We start from the raw sequence: 22,192 nt of genomic DNA on the forward strand, positions 1-22,192 counted from the left end.
AGATGTCTATTTCAAAATTTTAATCAAAATTTGTAGGGAGGGTGACTAAAAAGGGTATGGGAGGAGGCGGGCAACCCTCTATCCACTTTTCAAGATCCCCCTCAATATGGTCTGAAGGTTGCACCTTAATACCCTCAGTCGTCTTTTTTTTAGATCCTCCTTTTTAATAAATTTGATGCGCATACTGCGTTTTAATTTAGTATAACATACCCCTCAATATTCTCGAAAGCTTCACCTTAGTGCCCTTAGCCTTGTCAGCCCCGGCATTGTTATTTGACCTTCAGAAAATTTAGAACAAAAGGGGTGTCTAAAAATTTTGATTGGTTGCTTTTGGAGAAAAATGGTGTGGTGTGGGAGGGGGGCTGATTGTCCGCTGATAACTTTTGACTCTTGAAAAGGGAACTAAAACTTTTGATTTCCGATCGAATGAGTCCTCCAAAGCTTATACGACCGTCCCTTCCATAGAAACGTTATATGTTAGCAATGGACAGCTTGCATAACTTACAGCTCTTACCCTGCGAGCTTGTGGGTGTGTGTGTCAGACTTGGAATTATAATACTTTTCCCTTTGGACTGTTTTGAGCAAAATGGCTATCTCAAAATTTTGATTGGAAACATTTAGGGAGGCTGGTTACTTTTCAAAACTTTGGACTCTTAAAAAGGGAACTCGAACTTTCAATTTCTAATCGATTGTTTTCCCTCCAATGTTTGTACGACCAGGACTTCCATGAAAACCTTGTATCTTGGCAATGGGCTACTTGTATATGTTACATCCCTTGCCTCAGGGACTATGGGAGGGGTGTCAACCCCAGAGGCATAGTTATTTCCTCTTTTGGGTATATTTCAACAAAATGGTCATCTAAAATTTTTATCAGATATATTTGGAGAAAGCAAGGCCTAGGGGAGCTGGTTACCCTCTGAGATCACTTTTGACTCGTTAAAAAGGGCGCTAGAACTTCTAATTTTTAATCGAATGAGCCCCTCCGAATTTTGCACGATCACCCCTTCCATAAGAACCTTATATGTTAATAATGAGCAGCTTGCACAACTTACAGCCCTAACCTAAGGGCTAGGGGTGGGTTGTCAACCCCGGAAGCATATCTATTTTCCCTATAGACTATTTTCAACAAAATAGTTATCTCAAAATTTTGATCGGAAGTATTTGGGGAAAGGAAGGGGGTTTGTTGCCCTCCGATCACTTTTGAATCTTAAAAAGGGAACTAGAACTTTCGGTTTCAAATCAAATGAGCCTCCTCCGAAGCTTCTCCGACCACCCCTTCTATTAAAACCTTATATTTAACAATAGGTCACTTGCATGACTTACTAACCTTGCCCCTGGGCTGTGTGTTTTTGTCAACCCCGAAAATATAGTTATTTGACCTTTGGACTATTTTGAACAAAATGGCTATCGAAATTTTGTTGATGTATTTGGGGAAAAGAGGGTCGTGGGGGATAGTTGCCCTTTGACCACTTTTGACTCTTAAAAAGGGCTCTAGAACTTCCAGTTTCCAATCGAATCGGCAACTTCTGAAGTTTATGCGACTACCCCTTCCATATGAAGTGCCTCTGTGGAAAAAAAATAAAACATTGACGCCTTATGGCTCTTTTCTATTGGCAACACTATAGCGTTGCCTCTGATAAAGCATAATTTCACCCTTATTGTTAGACCCCGGCGCCGCGCCGGCGGATCGACCGAACGCCGCCGACGAGAGGCCCGGTCGAACGCCGCCGAAGTGTCGTAACGCTGCCGGCACACCACCGGCAAGCTACCACCGTCAGGGGCGGTGGCGTTCGGTCGACTTTAAATTATTTTTACGACAATTCTTTATTGTGTCAACCGCAAAGTCGGAGCTTTTCCTTCTCTTGGAGTTTAGTGTTTCGATTTTCTTGATTAGAAATCAAGTAGGGCTTGCACTATCCCCGAATTTTCGGGTATTTCCTCGAAAATCTATGCGTCACCTCGAAAAAAAATTTGGTTCTCCGTTTCCCCGAATATCACGTAATCACGGTGCCACCCCTAGCGATTTATCACCAGTGACTTTCCCTGCCAAATATTACTTTGTGTACCATAATTGTTCACTGCTCTCTTGTTCATTAATTTTCGTCTCTTTTGTTACTTTGCATAAAAACCAGACAGATGCAATATCCTATTGCAAATATTGCAATATACACAGTTCTTCATATGTTGACAAAAAAAGTATCTTCTTTAGGAAATGAGTTTAAATCATTTCGAATGCAGTTTCCCAATCGCTATTTCTTACATCATTAGTAGTCAAGAATTTTATTTTCAAGTTGAATAGAATTATAGAACGCATTCACTACTATACAGCTTCAGCCTTTTGTTGGATTTTGAAATTGACAGCCTAGAGATTGTTTCTACACTGAATTGTAAGTTTGCAGATTTTTTTTTTCTGTTTTTATATAATATTTTCTTAATGTTTAATACTAAATTATTGAACACCTGATAGAAAATACAATCTTTTCTCTATAACATTTTTACTCCCCCCCCCCCTCCAAAAAAAAAACAGCCTTCGGTTGAGACAAAATTTATCTATAGACTAAGCTATGTAAAAGGTTGGGAAATTAAAGATTAAAACAGAAGATACCCTTCGTAAATAAATTGGATATTAATGCCTATAGGGAAGGGGGATAGGAAGCTATCATTTTTAAATAATAATACCTCATTTTTTTTTATTGAAACGGATGCTAAAAGATAATTATTTTTTTAATTTAAAGTGGAGACAGAAAAAAATGAGATAAAATTCCCTGGGAAACTATTGAAATATTTTGATAGACCCAGGGCCCTCCATTAGGACTTGTTCATTGTCTTGGGTATTTTGCGATTTCTCATAGGCTACTGGCCTTATTTGGCTTTTGTGTGTGCTCCCTTTTAATTCGATTCTTTGGATCTTATGGAATGCCATGGCGTATCTGTCACTCAGTTTTCCAATAATTTGATGTATATCTAAATAATTTCGACATTTTTGTTGTTGTCTTTGTACCCCTTTACTCATATCCTCAATTTTTTTTTCAAGGAACACTAAGCTGTTTAACGTTATTTTGCGTGTTTTTTTTTAACCATATAGTGACCTTGTTAATTATTCAGTAAATTATTTTTCTAATGAATGCTGAGACGGTATCCTATCAAGGTGGTATCCAGAGGGTGGGGGGGATAGGGAGGTATTATAGAGGGGGGGGGTAGGTGACGAACTAGGATGAACATTTCCAACATCTTCCTGGAGCTACTTCAGTGTGCATATTATTTCATTTAATTACACTTAAAACGGATGAGCTTTTCATTTTTTACCTAAGAAAATAGCTGGCACTTCATTTTTCTTCATAGCGAATAAACTATTAAGTGTTTTTTGTGTCATTGTAATTGAAGTGTTCTCATGTGAAGTGTTCATCGTGTATTTTTCAATTTGATAAATTTACTCCTTTTAGATACAGTTTATAATTTGACTGATATTAGGTATTTATCTGTGTATAATTTGGAATGAATCCCCAAAAGAAAAAATGAATAATATCCAAAAGAGCAGCCAAAAGCGATAAAAAAAGCACCACTTCAGCCTTAGCCTACATGACATATATTCTATAAAGAAGCCAAAAAAAAACTTTAAAATGCATTTTTTTTTTAATTGTAATTAAAAACCAGTTTTTAATACAAGAGGGCTTCTTAGGAATCCAAAAGAGCAAAAAAAAAACAATCAATATCAAAGTCGCCCATTTCAACTGTTTTAAATGTGACAAAACAGATATAGGCAAAGGGCATTATGAAAAAATTAAGCTTTAAAGTTCAAACTTATATTCAAAGTCTTTATCCAGATAACTTACGAATTTTGTGATACGGTATTTTGAAGTTTTATATGCAGTAATGCTCGATGAAAAAAACTTTTAATTTTGATAATTATTAACGTTAAGAATACATAGCTAATAGATACTTCAACTACTTGTATTATGCAAGGGTTCTGTAGCTCAACAACCATTTCGTTTCTACCAGATTTCTACTTATCTTGATGAATAACAAAGAAGACCGGTTTCCAGCCAGCGACTTGTGAATTTTTTAACTCATGAAAAGGCTCGAATCTGTTGTAAATTTAAGCTGTGATTTGAGAAAGGCTAATGAAAACATTAATGTTTGCGGTTAACATTGATCACGCCGACGGCGCGCCGCCGACATCATACCGGCGTCTTACAGGCGGTGCGCCGCCGGCGTCTTACAGGCGGAGTGGCGTGCTGTTTTTTGCCCCGCCGCCGCCGGTCTTCCCTCATCGGCGTGGTGCCGGGGTCTACTTATTGTATCTCTTTGTATAGTCGATGAGGTTTTTTCATTCATATCATGAAACCCACGTGTTTCTATTTGCTTATTCAATGCATTATCACACATTGAATTTTCAATTGAATCGTCGCTTTCTATAACTGCCAAACAAAGATTGTAATGTCCAGTGTATTCACAACGTAACTCTCTTCTTGTTCCAACTGTTTAAGTGTAGGATATGCTCTTCTTCCCAAAACAATTTAAAAACACGAAGATACCAATATTTTATGTATAAACTAAAATTTTGGGTAGAGTATTTTGTAATTTAACATGGGTAGGTATTTCTTCGCTGTCCAAGCTTACTATAGTGATAATTAGGACATAGGAATCCTCTAGTATGTGTACAGTCTTTCTCAATTCTTAAACTACAAACATAAATTTGAATTCCATATCCTCTACTGAATTCTCCTCCGTTGAATTCAGAATCAACACGTGCTAATCACTCTATTGGGTATCATACAATTCTCGCAGGATCAACTATCCGATGTATATAAACATAGAGGACACATGTTGAATATTTTTCACTATTGACTTGGAAAAGGTCAAAACTTAATTTTTTCTCAAATCTGTAATAAATCGCACTTTCATCAATTTTCATGATACTCAACACTTCTTTACTAAGACGAACTACAGGTGACCTAAAGAAGAGAAAAAAATAGTATTTTCTTGAAAAGTATTTTTTCAGAGTTATATTGGGAAGCTCGTATATTGGGAAGCAAGTGGGGAGTGGGGTCTTGGTGGGTAATTTAGTGGAGGAACCATGTCTAACACTATATTCATATGATCGAAGTATAAGATAGTTTTTTTAAGGGGATGGGGCCATCAAAACTCATCATGTCATATACCACTTCTCAAAAAATGAATAATTTAAAATCAACCTTGTAATGCAAACTTGTTTTATTGTTTTAGTGATATATCCTATTCTATGACATGTATGTTAATTTCTATCCCCCTCCTCTTTTGATTTAAAGATTTTCTTAAATAAAGATACATTTTCAACAAAAAATAATATTAAAACTTAATGGGTGCAAGAATAGTCATCTAATAAGTCAAAATCAGAACCAGGCGAACGAAAATTATTCCGCATATGAAAGGGATTTGCCCCATCCTCAACCTCTTGCTCCTTACGCTAAAGTTTGCATTTTTTCCCCAGTTCTTGAGATACAAATAACTGTCCCAATGACTGCTCAAACACAAGAGCCGTTGAATAGGAATGGGAAGTATTTTTAAAGCACTATAAAAGGGGGTGGCAGTATTCTGCCACATGATGAATAGTAAAAAGCATGAAAGCTTACCTTAGAAACAGAGGTGTAGGATCTTTTGCTCATCTCCATGTTAGAATCCATCGTAATATAATTCTTTCTAATACAATCTCTTTGCAAGTAACATGCAATCAAGAATCTGCAGTAACAAGTAAATATCTCCGGTTAAATAGGTCCGAAAGTCAAAGTTGTGGGATTTGTTAATCTATGTTCCAGAACCGCGAATTGAGATGCGTTATAATAATGGAACGCATATTTGTGCAGGCTAATGGAATCAACTTCTATATAAGGATCCGCTACATTCCGAAGCCGCAAATTAAGAAGGGCACTTCACTGGTCGAAGGCGCACTTATGCAGACTAGTGGAATCAGGTTCCATGTAAGGATCCCCTCTCATATCTGTTTATACCTATTGAATACATACTTATGTAGGCTAATGGAATCCAACTTCCATATAAGGTGTTGCTCTAGTCCCTGTAATGACCATATTAATATAAATATTTCATCAACATCATGTGACTGTTGATTTGAAAGTTACTAATTATAAAATTTTTTTTTAGGTTCGTACTATCAATTGCCAATAGAAGTTCGAGACCTTGACTTCGTGGCAGGTAGTTTTCCAGTTTTGCGAAAAGAATTTATTACTGAAAAAGAGCCTAAAATTTTGGTTGATATTTGTGGCGAAGAAGAAAGGTGAATTTTTTTTATTATTGTTTGCAGGATTAAATACCACAAGCGGTGCGTCCCTACCTCGTAGAAAAACTTCTAATTTTTCTAGTAGATGGAAATAACCAATAATATTGAAAATAAAGCTCTTTATTTTGACTTTTCGAGCAGGGATCTTGTAATTTAGGGTGAATTTTTAATATTAAATATACTCTGAAAATTCTAGGCTATTTGACACGTGAAAATTAATATGCTCTTTTTGGCAATTAATTTTGAAAAACTTTTTCCACAAAAGAAGTTTTTCAAAGAAAATTAAAGAGCTACATTAACTGATAGATGAGCAGAAATAAAGTAAAAAAACATTTCTGACGTAAAGCTACCATAAATCATAATCAGTAAATAAATTAAACCCAAAACAAACAGAAATTACAGTGAATAACCAAGTCAAACTCAAAGCAAGTAGAAATTACCACGAAGAAGAGTAGGGCTAACGCCCCCTAATTTCGAGCTATATGTTTTTATTTCTAATAAAATTAAAAAAAAGAAAAAAAAAATCACCATCATAACCAATATTAATGAAAAAAAATAAATACTTGTGGATTAACAGTTTTGGATTTATTAAAGTTTAAAAGAGAAAACGTTTGAAATATATTTTGTTTTCCCTAAAATTTAAACTATGTTTTGTCTTTAGAAGGCATGGGGGCGTTAGCCTTATTCCTGTTTGCGATAATTTCTGCTTGTTTTGAATTTGACTTTATTCTTTATTGTAATTTCTGTTTATTTTGAGTTTGATTTATTTATTGATGATGTTTTATGGTAGTTCTACGTTGGAAGTATTATTTAACTTCATTTCTGCTCATATTTCGATTAGTGTAGCTGCTTACTTTTCTTCGAGAAAGTTCTTTCGGGGAAAAAGTTTCTTAAGATTAATTTCTGTTAGTTTTTAATTGACATAGTCTTTTTCGTTGGTTGGGGAAAGAATATTTTAAATATTCTAAATAATTTTTTCATTATAGTTGTACTATAATGTTTTGGATCGATGGGTATGGGGGAAAATATTCAAAAATGTGAGCTGAAAATCTGCATAATCTTTGGGATTCTATATGGCTGACGGAACTCTAGCTCATTCACATTACAAGTTCTAATATTGAGGAATATTAATCAACTATCCCTTTCCATATATCCAGCAAGTTTCAACTTAATTCTCTTAGGCTTTCCTGATATATTGCAGTTACGCCTTTTTGACAACCCTGGATTGACACCATGTATTTTGATTTAGTTCAATTTCCCAATCAATGTGTCCTGACGATTTTAACTTAATATCATTAGCCGTTCCTGATATATCGCAGATATGCCCCTTGGACAAAACTGGATGCTCATAATGTCTATTAATTTAGTTTAACTCACCCAAAAACATACCCTGAAGGTCCAACGTATTACCCTGAGTGTTGCCTGATATAATGCACAGATACTCTCTTAGCAACCTGGATACACATAGTTTATTTTTATTTAGTTTTACATCCCCCTCAACTTTCCCGAAAAGTTTGCACGTAATACAATACTCTATTTCTGAGGTATTTCATCTGTAGCATTTTGAAAGCCTGTATACGCTTAAATTCTTTCGATTTAGTTAAATAATAGTAGTCGCAAGTTGTAATAGTAGTCGCAAGTAGTTGCAGTTGCGAGTAGTCTTAATTGCTTGTAGCCCCAGTTGCAGTTCCATTTAGTTGCAGTAGTAGTCACAAGTAGTCGTAGTCGGAAGTAGTCACAGTCACTGTTGCAAGTCTTCACCGCCTAGTTTCAGTCGCAGTCATGAGTAGCTACAGACGCAAGTAGTTTTTGCAGCCCAAGTCGCTTGTAGTTGCAATAGCAGCTCCAAGTAGTCAAAGTCGAAGTCACAAGCAGTTGGAACCTCGGTCGCAAGTAGTTACAGCCTTAAATAATCGCAGCAGTAGTATTTTTAGGAGTGGAAGTGGTAATAGTAGTTTAGTAGTCATGAAAGTTCAATTTGATACCCTAAGCCGTTCCTCAGATATTGCTGATGCGCCCTTTTGACAAACTTTGTCCATATAATACCTTTTGATTTCGTTCGATGTGAACCCCAGCATCCCTAGAATTTTTCATTTTAATCCCCATAGCCGTTCCAGATATATTGCAGATACGCCCTTTTAACATTTTTATTTAATTAACATCCCCCTCAGCATGTCCTGAAAACTTCAACTGAATATCTTTATCCGTCCTAAGATAGAAGACATGCGAAGACATCCGAAGACACCCTTATGACAAGCTTAGATAAACATTGTTTCTTTTGATTCAGCGCAAAATTTCCAATAATATGCTCTGAAAATTCTAACATAAGACCCCTAGCTGTTACTGCAAACACACCCTTTTGACAATCTGGATACAAGTAGAACATTTTGGTTTAGTTTTACATCCCCCTCAACTTTCCGTGAAACAAAGAACTTGATACCGTATTCTGTTCCTAAGATCTATTGTACTTTAACAACCCGATATACTTAAACCCTTCTGATTTAGTTGAATAGTAGTAGATTTAGTATAGATTGTAGTAGCCCTTGAAGTTTCAATTTAACACCTTCAGCCGCTCTTAAAATATTGCTGATACGTTCTATTGACAACCAGCATGCACATAGTGCCTTTTGATTTTGTTTCATACCAACATTGAGTTTCCATGGAAGTTTCTACCTAATAACCTATTCCAGTCCTAAGATATCCCGCCTATGTCACTTTGACGACCTGGATGCACTTAAATTGGTGTGCGTGTAACTGAACCACAAGCAACTGAACCCCTGTAACTAACCACTGTGTAACTGAACCACCGTTTAACTGAACCCCCGTATAACAGAACCTCCGTGCAACTGAACCACCGGGCAACTGAACCCCATTTAATTAAATCCTCGTGTAACTAAACCCCCGTGCAACTCAACCTCATTTAACTGAACCCCATGTAACTAAACCCCCATGTAACTAAACCCCCGTGTAACTAAACCACCGTACAACTGAACCACCGTGCAACTGAACCACCTTGCAACTGATCCACCGTGCGGCTGAACCACCGTGCAACTGAACCCCCTTGTAACTGAACCATCGTGCAACTGAACCACTGCACCAAAGCAGGTTTTTTAACCTTTTTCAAACCAAACGATAAACAACTACGAGCGTAGAAAATACCATAAAATGAAAACAACAAAATAAGCAAAGTGGTCAAAAAAATTACAGCATGTAGACGGTGAGAGCCGCCGTTTACCCCCCCCCCCCCCCGCAAAAAACATCCCTTGAGGAAAATACCCCCTCCCAGAAAATACCTACCCGTGGAAAATCTCCCCCCCAAAAAAAAATACCTCTTGCGGTTGGTTAGTCTCCAATCAGTTTCGACTTATAAAAAAGACTAAAAATGCCTGGGGATTATCAAACAATTTCTACCTACATCCTCCTGTTGTCTCTCCCTAAGAGCTAATTCTGTATTCATTTGAAGGCTTAATGAGAGCTGAGATGTTTTGGCATCAAAATACACCCTTTGAAATATTTTCCTCTCTTCCTAGCTACAAAACAATCAGCTGACCCCATTGCAGAAGTTTCAGTTCCTTTTCAAGTATTTTTGATTTGTCTATTGCTTACAGATAGTATTTGTCATTGGGAAACATGCGGAAATTTTTTTGTGTGGGGGTTTTCTGGAGGATCTTTCATGAGAAGAAATTATTTGCACGGAGAGGGGGGGCAAGATTTACATATAAATTCCTCTTTTCCACTTCCCTTGGAACTTCTCAATTAAACTAAAAAATAACACGACTCAAAGAAGATTTTTAAATTTTGAAAACCATAATTTCCGCGAGGGGAGTATTTTCCAGGTGATGAGGTTTCCGTGGGTGGAGGAGGGGAAAGTTTCCTCGGGGGAGGGGAGGGGGGGTAAACGCTTAGACCCGTAGAAAGTGACAGGGTGAAGGGAACCCCAATCAACAGACCTAAAAAGAGAAATAAATCTGGATTTAAGAGTTTATGACGTCCGATTTTCTTAGTTTTTGTGACAACAAAACAGAGCATTTTTTTAAATCCTCTTGACAGTAATTTATATAAAGACTTAAAAAAGCAAACAATTCCAACAAGGTTGAACATGTAAAGATTCTAACTTATGTTTTACCCAGTGTAAGTACGGTGGTTGAGCTGCAGGAGGGTTCAGTTGCACAGTGGTTCAGTTGCAGGGTATTTCAGCTGCACGGTGGTTCAGTTGCACGGTGGTTCAGTTGTACGGTGGTTCACTTGCACGGGGCTTCAGTTACTTGGTGGTTCAATTACACGGGGGTTTAGTTAAATGGGGTTGAGTTGCATGAGGGTTCAGTAGCACGAGGGTTCAGTTGCACGGGGGTTCAGTTGTACGGAGGTTTAGTTGCACGGTGGTTCAATTGCACGGTGGTTCAGTTGCTTGGAGTTCAGTTACACGGTGGTCCAGTTACAATGGAACCACTTAAACTGTTATGATTTTGTCCTATAGAAGCAGTAGTGATAGTACAAACAGTAACAAAAATGGTAGTAATTTTAGTAACCCTGGAATTTTTAGCTTAATAATCTAAGGCGTTGCTGAAATATTGCTGACACTCCTTTTTGATAACCCAGCTGTAAATAGTGTCTTTGGCTTAGTTCACTATCCTCCTCAAAATACCCTGGAAGCTTCACCTTAATACCCTAAGCTTTATTAACCTGCTGATATACCCTTTTGACGTCGTGCAAGAACCTCGTGTGTTTTGATTTAGCTCAAAACTACCCTCACTTCTCCCTTAAAGTTTTGACTACCACCCTTAGCATTAACAACAGTAATATTTGTAGTAGCAGAAGTAATAGTAGGAGCATAGGGAGTAGTGGTAGTGATAGCAGGAATAGTAGTAGTAGTAGCAGTTGTAAATACATTGTGCCTTTTTAGTTAGTTCAACACTCCGTCATCGTGCCGTAATAGTTTCAACTTAATGTTCTTAGCCGTTTATGAGATAGCTGATACGTCCTTTTTATAGGCTGTATGCACATAGTGTGTTTTGATTCTGTCTAACATCCCCCTAACAATCCCTGAAATTTTTACCTTAATACCATTAGCCTTAGTAACAGTAGTACTCGTAGCAGCAGCAGAATTAATACTACTACCAGTAGCAGTAGTAGTAAGAGCACGCATATTGTGCTTTTTTATTAGTTCAACATCCCCTACATCATGCCCTCAAAGTTTCAACTTAATACTCTAAGCCGTTCCTGAGACAATTCTGCTACGCCCTATTGACGCCTGCATGCACTAGCGTATTTCGAATTAATTCATCAACTATTCATCATCATTCACCTCAACATTTCTTGACAATTCTTCCATAATACCCTTAGCCTTAGTAGTAGAATTACTCGTAGTAGTAGCAGAATTAGTTATAGTAGTATGTATATAATACCTTTTGGTTGGTTTTGCATCCCCTTCAACTTGTACTGAAAGTTTCAACTTAACACTCTATTTTGCTCCTAGGGTATAGCTGTCACGCCCTTTGATAACTTGCATTACATATTCTGCTTTGATTTAGTTCAAAATCTCATGAAAGTTTCACCTTAATATCTTTAGCTTCAGTAGTCGGAGTAGTAGTAGTGCCTTTTGGTTTGTTCAACATCCCCCTTAACATGTCCTAAAAGTTTCAACTTACTTCTCCAAACCAGTGCTTATACTGCTGATGAACCCTTTTGACAATTCTGCATGCAAATAGTGTGTTTTGATTTACTTCAATATTCACCAAAACATTCCTTGAAAATTTCACCTTAATAGCCTTAGCCTCAGTAGTAATAGTAGTAGTAGTAGTAGTAGTATGCAAATCACCGTCACTGTCTTCCTTGACTTCATTACGGCCTTCGATTCAGTCATCCGGGAGGAATTTAGATGGCAATGGAAGGTGACTGTGTTCCACCTAAGATCATATGACTCACTCAGGCTTACCATCAACACAAACGAGCCTGCATCAAGGTGAACAGAAACTTTCTCCGCTATTCAATATCGACTTCGGTGGGAGGCAAGGGTGTGTACTCTCTCCCAAACAATTCAATTTTGTCGTCGACTGGGTAATGAAAAAGCAATGCTAAGCTTCGAAGGAGTCAAGGTTAGCCCTGATTCCAGTACCACCGACCTGGATTATGTTGATGATGTTGTTCTTCTTGGAAAATCCGTTGGCGAAGCCCAGAAAATGCTTCTGAAAGTCTCCGAAGTTGCTGCCCCAGTGGGGCTCAAGATCAATATTGACAAGACTAAAACTATGTCCAATGCACCGGATATAAACTCTACCCATATAACCCTTAACCACAGGCAGATAGAAGTTGTCAATAAATTCAAGTATCTCGCATCATACATTAACATCAAGGGCGGATGTAGCGAAGAAATCCAATGCCGCATTGAATCAGCTTCCGCTGTCTTTGGACAGCTGTGGAAGCCACTATGGAAAAGAAAAGAAATTCACCGGAAAACAAAAATTCTTTTTTACGATGTCGGATCAGTCTTACTGTACGGCTGTGAGACGTGGCCCTTAAACGTCACCGAGGCACACGCCCTCAACACTGTTGAACACAGATGCCTGAGGAGCATATTGGGGTTACGACTCAGCGACTGAATCCCAAATACGATCATCCGCCAACGATGGGACCAGAGGTACGACATCACACCTATCATTCGAGGCCGCAGCCTGTCCTGGTTCGGCCATGTTTGCCGAAGACCAGCCGAGACTTTCACAAAACAAAGTCTGTACTGCAAACCAGCACCTGATTGGAGGAAACGACATGGAGGACAAGCCAAAACTTGGCTTAACACCGTCAAATCTGACCTCGAGGCGATTGGCGGATTCCGAAGGCATGATCGCAGATGGGATCCTTCATGCCTTGAAATTATCGCCCCACTAACTCAAGACCGTAACCTGTGGAATTCAACAGTCTGCCAGATCCTGTCGCCAGGGAGAGCTACATAGCTTGTGTCCTGATCCAAGTACAAGTAAGCATTATGCAAAATTGCCTTTTAGTTTGTTCAATTTTCCCTTCAACATGCCCCGAAACTCTCAACTTAATATTCTTAGCCGTTTCTGAGAAATTACACTTACGTTCTTTTGACTACCGACATGCATACAGTTTGTTTTGATTTAGTTAAATATTCCCCTAAATATTTCCTGAAATTTACCCTTAATATCTTCAGCCTCAGTTTAAGAAGTAGTTGTAGCAATAGGGTTAGCATGAACATAATGTATTTTTGGTTATTTCAACATCGCCCATGACATGCCCTGAAAGTTTCAGCTTAAAACTCTAAGCTGTTTCTAAGATATGGTGTATATGCCTTTTTGACAACCTGCATACACATAGGGTGTTTTGTTTATTTCAACATCCCCCTGAACATTTCCTGAAATTTTCTGTAGTGTTAGAAGTAGCGGTAGTAGTAGTATGCACATAGTATCTTTTGACTAGTTCAACATCCTCTAAATATTTCCTGAAAGTTTACCCTTAATATTATCAGCCTCAATAGTAGTAATATTCGCAGTTGTAATAGCATTAGTAACAGTATGCACATAGTGCCTTTTTTTAACATCCACCCTTAACATACACTGAAATTTTCAATGTAATGCCTTAAGCCGTTCTTGGAGTATTGCTGAAATGTCTTTTTAACAACCCACATGCAAAATAATTTGCTTCGATTTAGTTCAATATGCCCCTAAGCATTCCCTGAAAATTTCACCTTAGCAGCCGTAGCTTCAGTAGTAATAGTAGCCATGGTAATAATTGTAGCAGTATTATGCACATGTTGCTTTTTGGTTTGTTCAATTTTCCCATCAACATATCCTGAAAGTTTGAACTTATATTCTTAGCTATTCCTGAGAAATTACTCTTAAGTTTTTTAATATTCTTAGCCTTAGTGGTAGTAGTAGTAGTAGTAGCATTAGTAACAGTATGCACATAACGTCTTTTGTTTTTTCAACATCCACCCTCGACTTACCGTGAAAGTTTCAACTTAATGCCCTAAGTGATTCGTGGAGTATTGCTGATGCGTCCTTTTAACTACCTGCATGCAAATAGTTTGCTTTGATTTAGTTCAACATTCCTTGAAATTCTCACTTTGAAAACTTTAGATTTAGTAGTATTTAGTAAGAATAGTCGTAGCAGGAGGAGGAGGAGACAAATATTGCCTTCTAGTTAGTCCAACACCCCCCACAACATAACCTGTGAGCTTCAACTTAATACTCCAATCCATTCCCAATATAAGATATTATCGATACGCCCTTTGGACAACCTGGATGCACATGGTGTGTGGTGTGTTTTCGTTCAATTCGAATTCCTTCTCAGTATTCCCTATATAATTTTCGCCTTCTTACCCTTATTCTTAGTAGTAGTTGTATTCGTAGTAGTAGTAGGATGTGTAAATAGTAATAGTAGTAGCAGTTACATTAAAAGCAGCAGTAGAAGTAGCAGTAGTAGTATGCACTAGTTGCCTTTTGGTCAGTTGAGCATCCCCTTTATCGTGCCCTGAAAGTTTCGACTTAATACTATAAGTCGTTCCTAACACAATGCTACCCTTTTGACAACCTGTTTGCACATAGTGTGTTTTAATTTAGTTCAACTTTCCCCTCAAAAATACCAGACATTTTCACCTTAATGTTCTTAGCCTTAGTGGCAGACGTAATAGAAGTAGTTTTTGTAGTAAAAGCAGCAGTAGTGATAGTAGTAGTAGTAGGGTGGTGTGTACATATTGCATTTTAGACAATTGATCATCCCTCTCATCATTTCCTGAAAGTTCCAATTTATTACCCTAAACCATTCCTGAGATGCTCCCTTTTGACAGCCTGCATATGCATAGTGTGTTTTGACTTGTGTTCAACACTCCCCTCGATATTCCGTGAAAGCTTCAACTGAATGCCCTTGGCCTTTTTAGACACTAAAGGTCAAACATAATCCCCTTTCCCGATTAAAATACTATATATGAGAAAAAAAATACTATATACAATAAATATAAACAATATATACTAAAAATACTAATACTCGTAAGTAAAATTGGTGAATTGCATAACTTGCAGACCAGCCCTTACAGCTACTTTGCTCTTCATTTAGGCAGCGCTATTAAGCTGTCTATTATTTAAGTCGATTCAAACGAATTGAGTAGTTTTTGTCATAAATGGATTTACTCTCTTAAATAAATATTGGTGAACATAAACAAGAAAGATAAAGAAAAATAAGAAAAATATATAACTCATTTTGATTACACTGTACCTACCATCAGGTACTAAAGGCTAGTAAAGAACCATAAGGCTTCAAAGTTGTATTCTTATTTTTTCCCAGAGGTACTTCATATGGCAAGAGTGGTAGTATAAACTTCGAAAAGTTCGCATTCAGTTGAAAATTCGAGGAATTTTGAGATAGCCATATTGTTGAAAATAGTCCGAAGGTCGTATAACTATGCCCCCGTGGTTGACAAGGCCTCTCAAATAACCCGGGGCAAGGATTCTAAGCTATGCAATTTCTCTATTGTTAACATATAAGGTTTCTATGGAAGGATTGGTCGGGTAAACTTCGGAGGAGGCTCGTTCAATTTGAAACTGAAAGTTTTAGTTCCCTTTCTAAGAGTCAAAAGTGATCGGAGGACAACTAGCCCCCCCCCACGCTCTTTTTTCTCCAGTGTTTCCAATCAAGATTTTGAGGTAGCCATATTGTTCAATATAGTCCAAGGGTCAAATAACTATGCTTCCAGGTTTTACCCCCCCCCTCCGAAGCCCCTGGGGTACGGGCTGTAAGTTATGCAAGTTGCTCATTGTTAACATATAAGGTTTTCATGGAAGGGATGATTGTATTCAGAGGGGTTTATTCGATTGGAAATTGGAAGTTCTAGTGTCCTTTTTAAGGCACAAAAGTGATAAGTACAACCAGCCTCCCCCCCCCCCCACGCACACGTACACTCTTTTTCTCCAAATGCAGCCGGTAAGAATTTTGGGATGACTATTTTGTTCAAAATAGGCCAAAAGGAAAAAACCATGCTTACGGGTTTGACAATGCTTCCAGGCTGTAAGCTATTCAAGCTGCCCATTGTTAAAGTATAAGGTTCTTATGGAAAATGTGGTCGTATAAACTTAAGAAGAGGCTCATTCGATTGGAAGTTGAAAGTTCTAGTTCCCCTTGAAGAGTCGAAAGAGATCAGAAGGAAACCAGCCCCCAGCCTGTCCCCATTTTTCCTCCAAATACGTCTGATCAAAATTTTGAGACAGCCATATAGCTCAAAATAGTCTGAAGGTCAAATAACTGTGCTTCCAAGGTTGAACTTCCCCAGCCTCTGGGGCAAGGGCTGTAAGTTATGTAGGTTGCTTATTGTTAACATATAATGTTTTTATAGAATGGGTGGTCGTATAAACTTTGGGTAGGCTAATTCGATTTGAAATCGAAAATTTTAGTGCCCTTTTATAAGAATCAAAATTGACAAGAGGGCAGTGACCAACTGGGAAAATCCTCACCTCCCTACCACCCCAAAGGATTTGTCCAAAGGCTTTGTTATATGACGCTTGAACTATTTTGTTCAAAATGGCTATCTCAAAATTTTAATCGAATAAATTTGGGGAAAAGAAGGAGTTGGGGGATAGTTTCCCTCCGATCACCCTTGACTTTATAATGGAAACTAGAAGTTCAGTTTCCAATCAAATAAACCTCCTCCAAAGTTTATACAACCACCCCTTGCATAAAAACCTTATATGCCCTCGGGGCATAACTTACAAACCTAACCCCCGGGCTCTGGGTGTTGTGTCAAATCTGGATGCATTGTTATATCATTTCTGGACTATTTTGAACAAAATGGCTATTTCAAAATTTTGATTAGATGCATTCGGGGAAAAGAGGTTTCAGGGGAGGCTAGTTGCCCTCTAATCACTTAAAGAAGGAACTAGAACTTTCAATTTCCAATCAAATGTGCCTCCTCCAAAGTGTATACGACCATCCCTTCCATAAAAACCTTAGGTAATCCTAGGGTGCAACTTATAATCCTTTCCCTGGGTTCTGAAGGATTGTGTTTAACCTAGGGGCACTTTTAAATGATCTTAGGACTATTTTGAATAAAATGGCTGTCATTTCGATGATCAATTTGGACTCTTAAAAAGGGAACTATACCTTTCAATTTCCAATCAACTGAGCCTCCTCTAAAGTTTATACGACCACCCCTTCCACAAGAGCCTTATATGCTCTGGGGCATAACTTACAACGCTTGCCCCAGGGCTCTGGGTAGTTGTGTTCACCCCGCAGTTTTGTTACCTGATATTTGGACCATTTTGAAAAAAATGGCTATCTCAGAATTTTTATCGAATGTATTTGGGGAAAATAGGGTTGGTGAGGGAGGCGGGGGTTAGATGCCCTCCAATCACTTTTTAATCTTAAAATGGGCACTAGAACTTCCGATTTCCAATCGAATGAGTCCCCTCCGTAGTTTGTGTGACAACCCCTTCCATATGAAGTTTCTCTGGGAAAAAATGATAATAGATAAATAATAAAATATTGAAGAATTATGGCCTTTACTATAGGCAACGCCATAGCGTTGCCTCTGATGTACTCTTTTCATGTACTGTTTGATGTACTGTTGAGAAGACTCATTCATTGTTTAATACTCGTTAATATTATTTCATCAATGTTTGAAAAGAAGATTCTTAATTTACTGGTTTTGATCCTCCTCCTCCTCATCACACTCCCCCCCCCCCAAAAAAAATAAGAGAAAAGAAATAGAATGAAATTGTCTGACTCGTTAAAACGTAACAAAAACGAGACGTGCTTTTATCTTGAGATATCTCTTAATAATCAGAACATTTCCATAGGTTTAAGATGATACTAATAATTATTTTTTCCCAAACAGTAATGATTGTTCTGGTAGACTCCCGTAAAACAAGCGTGTAGATATTTTTAATCGAGATCTCAAGGTATTGCCAAGACCAAACAAGTTAATCATATAAAACTATAGGAAATTGTGGGAAAATTTCGAAACCTCTTTAGTTTTCTCTATCATTGAATTCTCGAGATGTTGTGTCGTTTTTCCATAATTTTCGAAAGATTTAAATGACTAACTTATTCGGTTTTCCATGATTTACCGCATTCCACTTAATGGGATAGATTATTGTGTATGCACTTGTGTACATTTATAACACAATCCAAATTTTAGACTCTGAATTTAATCAATTTTTCTTTTCATTGTAATTTTTAGCAAATATTCTGGAACTTTAACTGATAGTGGTGGTTTCAGCAGTGTTACTCCTAGAAAGTACAGTAATCTAAGACAGGTAAGGTTCTTTTCTTGATTCTGTTAATCAATTTATTGAGCTTTTTACGTATATAAAAATTTTACCCTTAAAATGTTCACTGACAGTTTGAAGGTTGTATTTGAAGTTATTTATTTTAGGAAGTTAGCTTCCAGTGAAGTTCTCTGAAGCAAAAAATCCCCTTCTATTTTTAGCATGGATTACTGAATATAATAATATTTAATAAACATAGTTAAATAATATTTAATATGAGAAGGTGAACTTCATGATCTAACAAAAACAGGAAAGCAAAAGGAAATTCTATGATTTGTATTTATTGTAGAAAATCAAAATGGAAAATAACACGAAAAAGGTTTAATGCTTTTTTCAAGAAAATAAACATCTGAAAAGGGAAAGAACTTTTTATTTATTCCTACGGAAAATGTACCTAATGAGTGAATACTCACACACAATTTCCCTTTATCGAAAGAAAAGCAGCCGAAAGACAGAAAAATGTCAGTTGAATGCTCAATGGTAGGGTGAGTAATAAGGGTAAGTATTAAAAAAAAAGAAGCTGTACCATAGCATCCAATAGAATATTACAATTAACAGAAACTTAGTTAAACAATAGTCCTGTAGTGGGGCAGTGGGTTTGATCTCAGCTTGGTGATACGGGACTCAGAATTTGAACCTAGCTGTAGCAATACACTGTAGGGTTCAAAATTGGATCCCGGCGACGAGACTATGCGAAAAAGTCTCCATATTAACCCAAACAGGAAGAAGAAGAAGACGCAAGGAAACTAGAAATAAAAGAACACAGTACAAAGTAAAACAAATAAGTGACTGTGTGCTATTAAATTGGACTCACCAAGGAAATATCACCAGCTGATGTTGATTTTGCCTCTCTGAATATCACAAGTTAGCAAAATAATTAAAAGAATTGAAGTTTACTTTACTGTGCGAGACTGTTAGGTAGCGCTGTATTTTCAATATCAATTAGGTTAACGGAATTTAAAAGTCTTATTAATTTCAGTTATCTTCAATATCCCTCCCCTCTAAACTGGTTCCCTTTGGTTAAGCATCTGATTCAATATTGGGTGAAGAACTGTTACGATTACAATAGCATGAAAATTACAGAACACACTATCTTAAGGGGAAATCAATCGGTAGCGTTAACTCTACCTTGGAAGGGGATGGGTCTACTAAAACGTATAGAAATTAGCTTTCGTAAGACGATAAACTAATAATGAGCAGATTTTACTATGATTGAAGAAATAAAACCTAAATAAAGGATTGCACATTGAAAATAAAGCCAAGCTGAAAACGAACTGGAACTACCACAAATAAACGTACTAAATATCACTAGCCCTTTCAATTTGCAATCGAATGAACCCTTACGACAACGCTTTCAATAAAAACCTTATATGCCCCCAGGGCATAACTTACAACCCTTGCCCTGAGGGCGGGGGGGGGGGGGGGTGTCATCCTCAAAGACTTAATTTCCCGAACTTTCAGATACATTGAAGAAAATTCCTATCTCAAAATTTTGATTGGATGTGTTTGGGGAAATTGTGGGCGTAAGAGGGGGATTATCTGCCCTCCAATCACTTTCAACAATTTAGAAGAGCACTAGCCCTTTCAATTTCCAATTAAATAAGCCCTTTTTTAAGTCTCTCTAACAATACTTTCTATAAGAACCTAATACGCCCCAGGGCATAACTTACAACCCGTGTCCTGAGGGCTGGGAGGGGGTTGTTAACCTCCAAGATATAATTTCCGGACATTTCATCTACGTTGAACAAAATGGCTATCTCAAAATTTTGATTGGATGTGTTTGGGAAATTGTGTGCGTGAGAGGGGGGTTACTTACCATCCAATCACTTTCGATTATTAAAAAGGGCACTAGCCGTTTCAATTTCCAACCGAATGATTTCTTTTTGAAGTTTCTACGACAGCGCTTTCTATAAAAAAAAACTTATATCCCCCCCCCCTCAGGGCATAACTTACAACCCTTGCCCTGAGGGTTGTGGGGGGAGTGTCATCCTTAAAAACATAATTTCCGGACTTTTTAGAGGCATCAAAGAAAATGGCTGTCTCAAAATTTTGACTGGACATGTTTGGGGAGATGGTGGGTGCGACAGGGGTATGTTATACTCCAATCACTTTCAAATATTAAAAGGGCACAATCCATTCTAATTTCCAGTCGAATGAGCCATTTCTGAAATTTCTACAGCATCAATATCTATACAAACCTTATATGCCCCCAGGACATAACTTACAACCCTTGCCCTGAGGACTCTGAAGGGGTAATCATCCACAAAGACCTAATTTCAAACCTTTTAACTACTTTGAATGAAATGTCTATCTAAAATTTTTGATTGGATGTGTTTGGGGAAAAGGTGGGTGTGAAAGGGGGGTTAGTTGCCCTCAAATCAATTTCGACTATTAAAAAGGGCACTAGCCCTTTGAATTTCCAATCGAATGAGCCTTTTTTCAAGTTTCTACAACAAAGCTTTGAATAAAAAACCTTACATGCCCCCAGGGTATAACTTGCAACCCTTACTCTGAGGGCTGTGGAGGGAGTGGCATCCTCTTAGATATAATTTTCGGACCTTTCAACTACTTTGCACAAAATAGTTATCTCAAAATTTTAATTGGACGTGTTTAGATAAATGGTAGGCGTGGAAGGGATGTTAGTTGCCTTCCAATTACCTTCGACTATTAAAAAGGGCATTATCCCTTTCTGTTTTCAATCGAATGAGCCCTTTTCGTTATTCCTAAGACATCTCCTTCTATACGAAGTGCCCTGGTTTAAACAAAAAAAAAATGAAAAAATAATAATACATTGCTCCCACATCGATTTTTACTATAAAAATGTCAAGCCTTCCAATCACTTTTGACTATTACAAAGGGTACTAGCCCCTTCAGTTTCTAATTGAATGAGCCCTTTTTGAGTTTCTACATCAGCGCTTTCTATAAACACCTTATATGCCCCAGGGCATAAATTACAACCCTTGCCCTGAGGGCTGTGAGGGGGTTGTCATCCTCAAAGACCTAATTTCCAGAACTTTCAACTATGTTGAAAAAAATGGCTATCTCAAAATTTTGATTGGATGTATTTGGGGGTGGTGGGCGTGAGAGGGGCGTTAGTTGCTCTCCAATCATTTTCAACTATTAAAAAAGGCACTAGCCCTTTCAGTTTCCAATTGAATGAGCCCTTTTGAAGTTCCTACGACAACGCTTTCAATAAAAATATTATATGCCCTCGGGGAATAACTTACAACCCTTGCCCTGAGGGGTGGGGGGGGGGGGTTGTCATCCTCAAAGAGCTAATTTCCAGAACTTTCAACTACGTTGAAGAAAATTGCTATCTCAAAATTTTGATTGGATGTTTTTGGGGAAATGGTGGGCGTGAGAGGGGGGTTAGTTACTCTCCTATCACTTCCGACTATTAAAAGGAGCACTATCCCTTTCAATTTCCAATCGAACGAGCCTTTTTTGAAGTTTCTACGACAACGCTTTCTATAAAAACCTTATATGCTCCCAAGGTATTAATTAAAACCGTTTCCCTGGGGGCTTTGGGGAGTGTCCTCCTCAAAACCATAATATCTGTCAGGAAATCAACTAAACTAATCAAAATAGCTATCTCAAAATTTTGATTGGATGGGTTTGGGGAAATGGTGGGCGTGGATGGGGT

General features: G+C 37.7%; 1 protein-coding gene across 5 annotated transcripts in view; it reads left to right on the forward strand.

Moving 5' to 3' along the window:
* The window catches only part of LOC148940689 (uncharacterized), a 61,963-nt gene that overhangs the window by 38,088 nt on the left and 1,683 nt on the right, over positions 1–22,192 (forward strand). For all 5 annotated transcript variants that reach the window (XM_089105250.1, XM_089105248.1, XM_089105249.1 and 2 more), the window contains exons 4-5: positions 6,139–6,271; positions 18,462–18,537. In XM_089105250.1, the coding sequence (XP_088961376.1) occupies positions 6,139–6,271; positions 18,462–18,537 (209 nt within the window). The remainder of the gene's footprint in view (positions 1–6,138; positions 6,272–18,461; positions 18,538–22,192) is intronic.

Source organism: Artemia sp. Qi Xiang Cuo, chromosome 19, assembly GCF_049724085.1.
Source record: "Artemia sp. Qi Xiang Cuo chromosome 19, ASM4972408v1, whole genome shotgun sequence".
Taxonomy (NCBI): Eukaryota; Metazoa; Arthropoda; class Branchiopoda; order Anostraca; family Artemiidae; genus Artemia; species Artemia sp. Qi Xiang Cuo.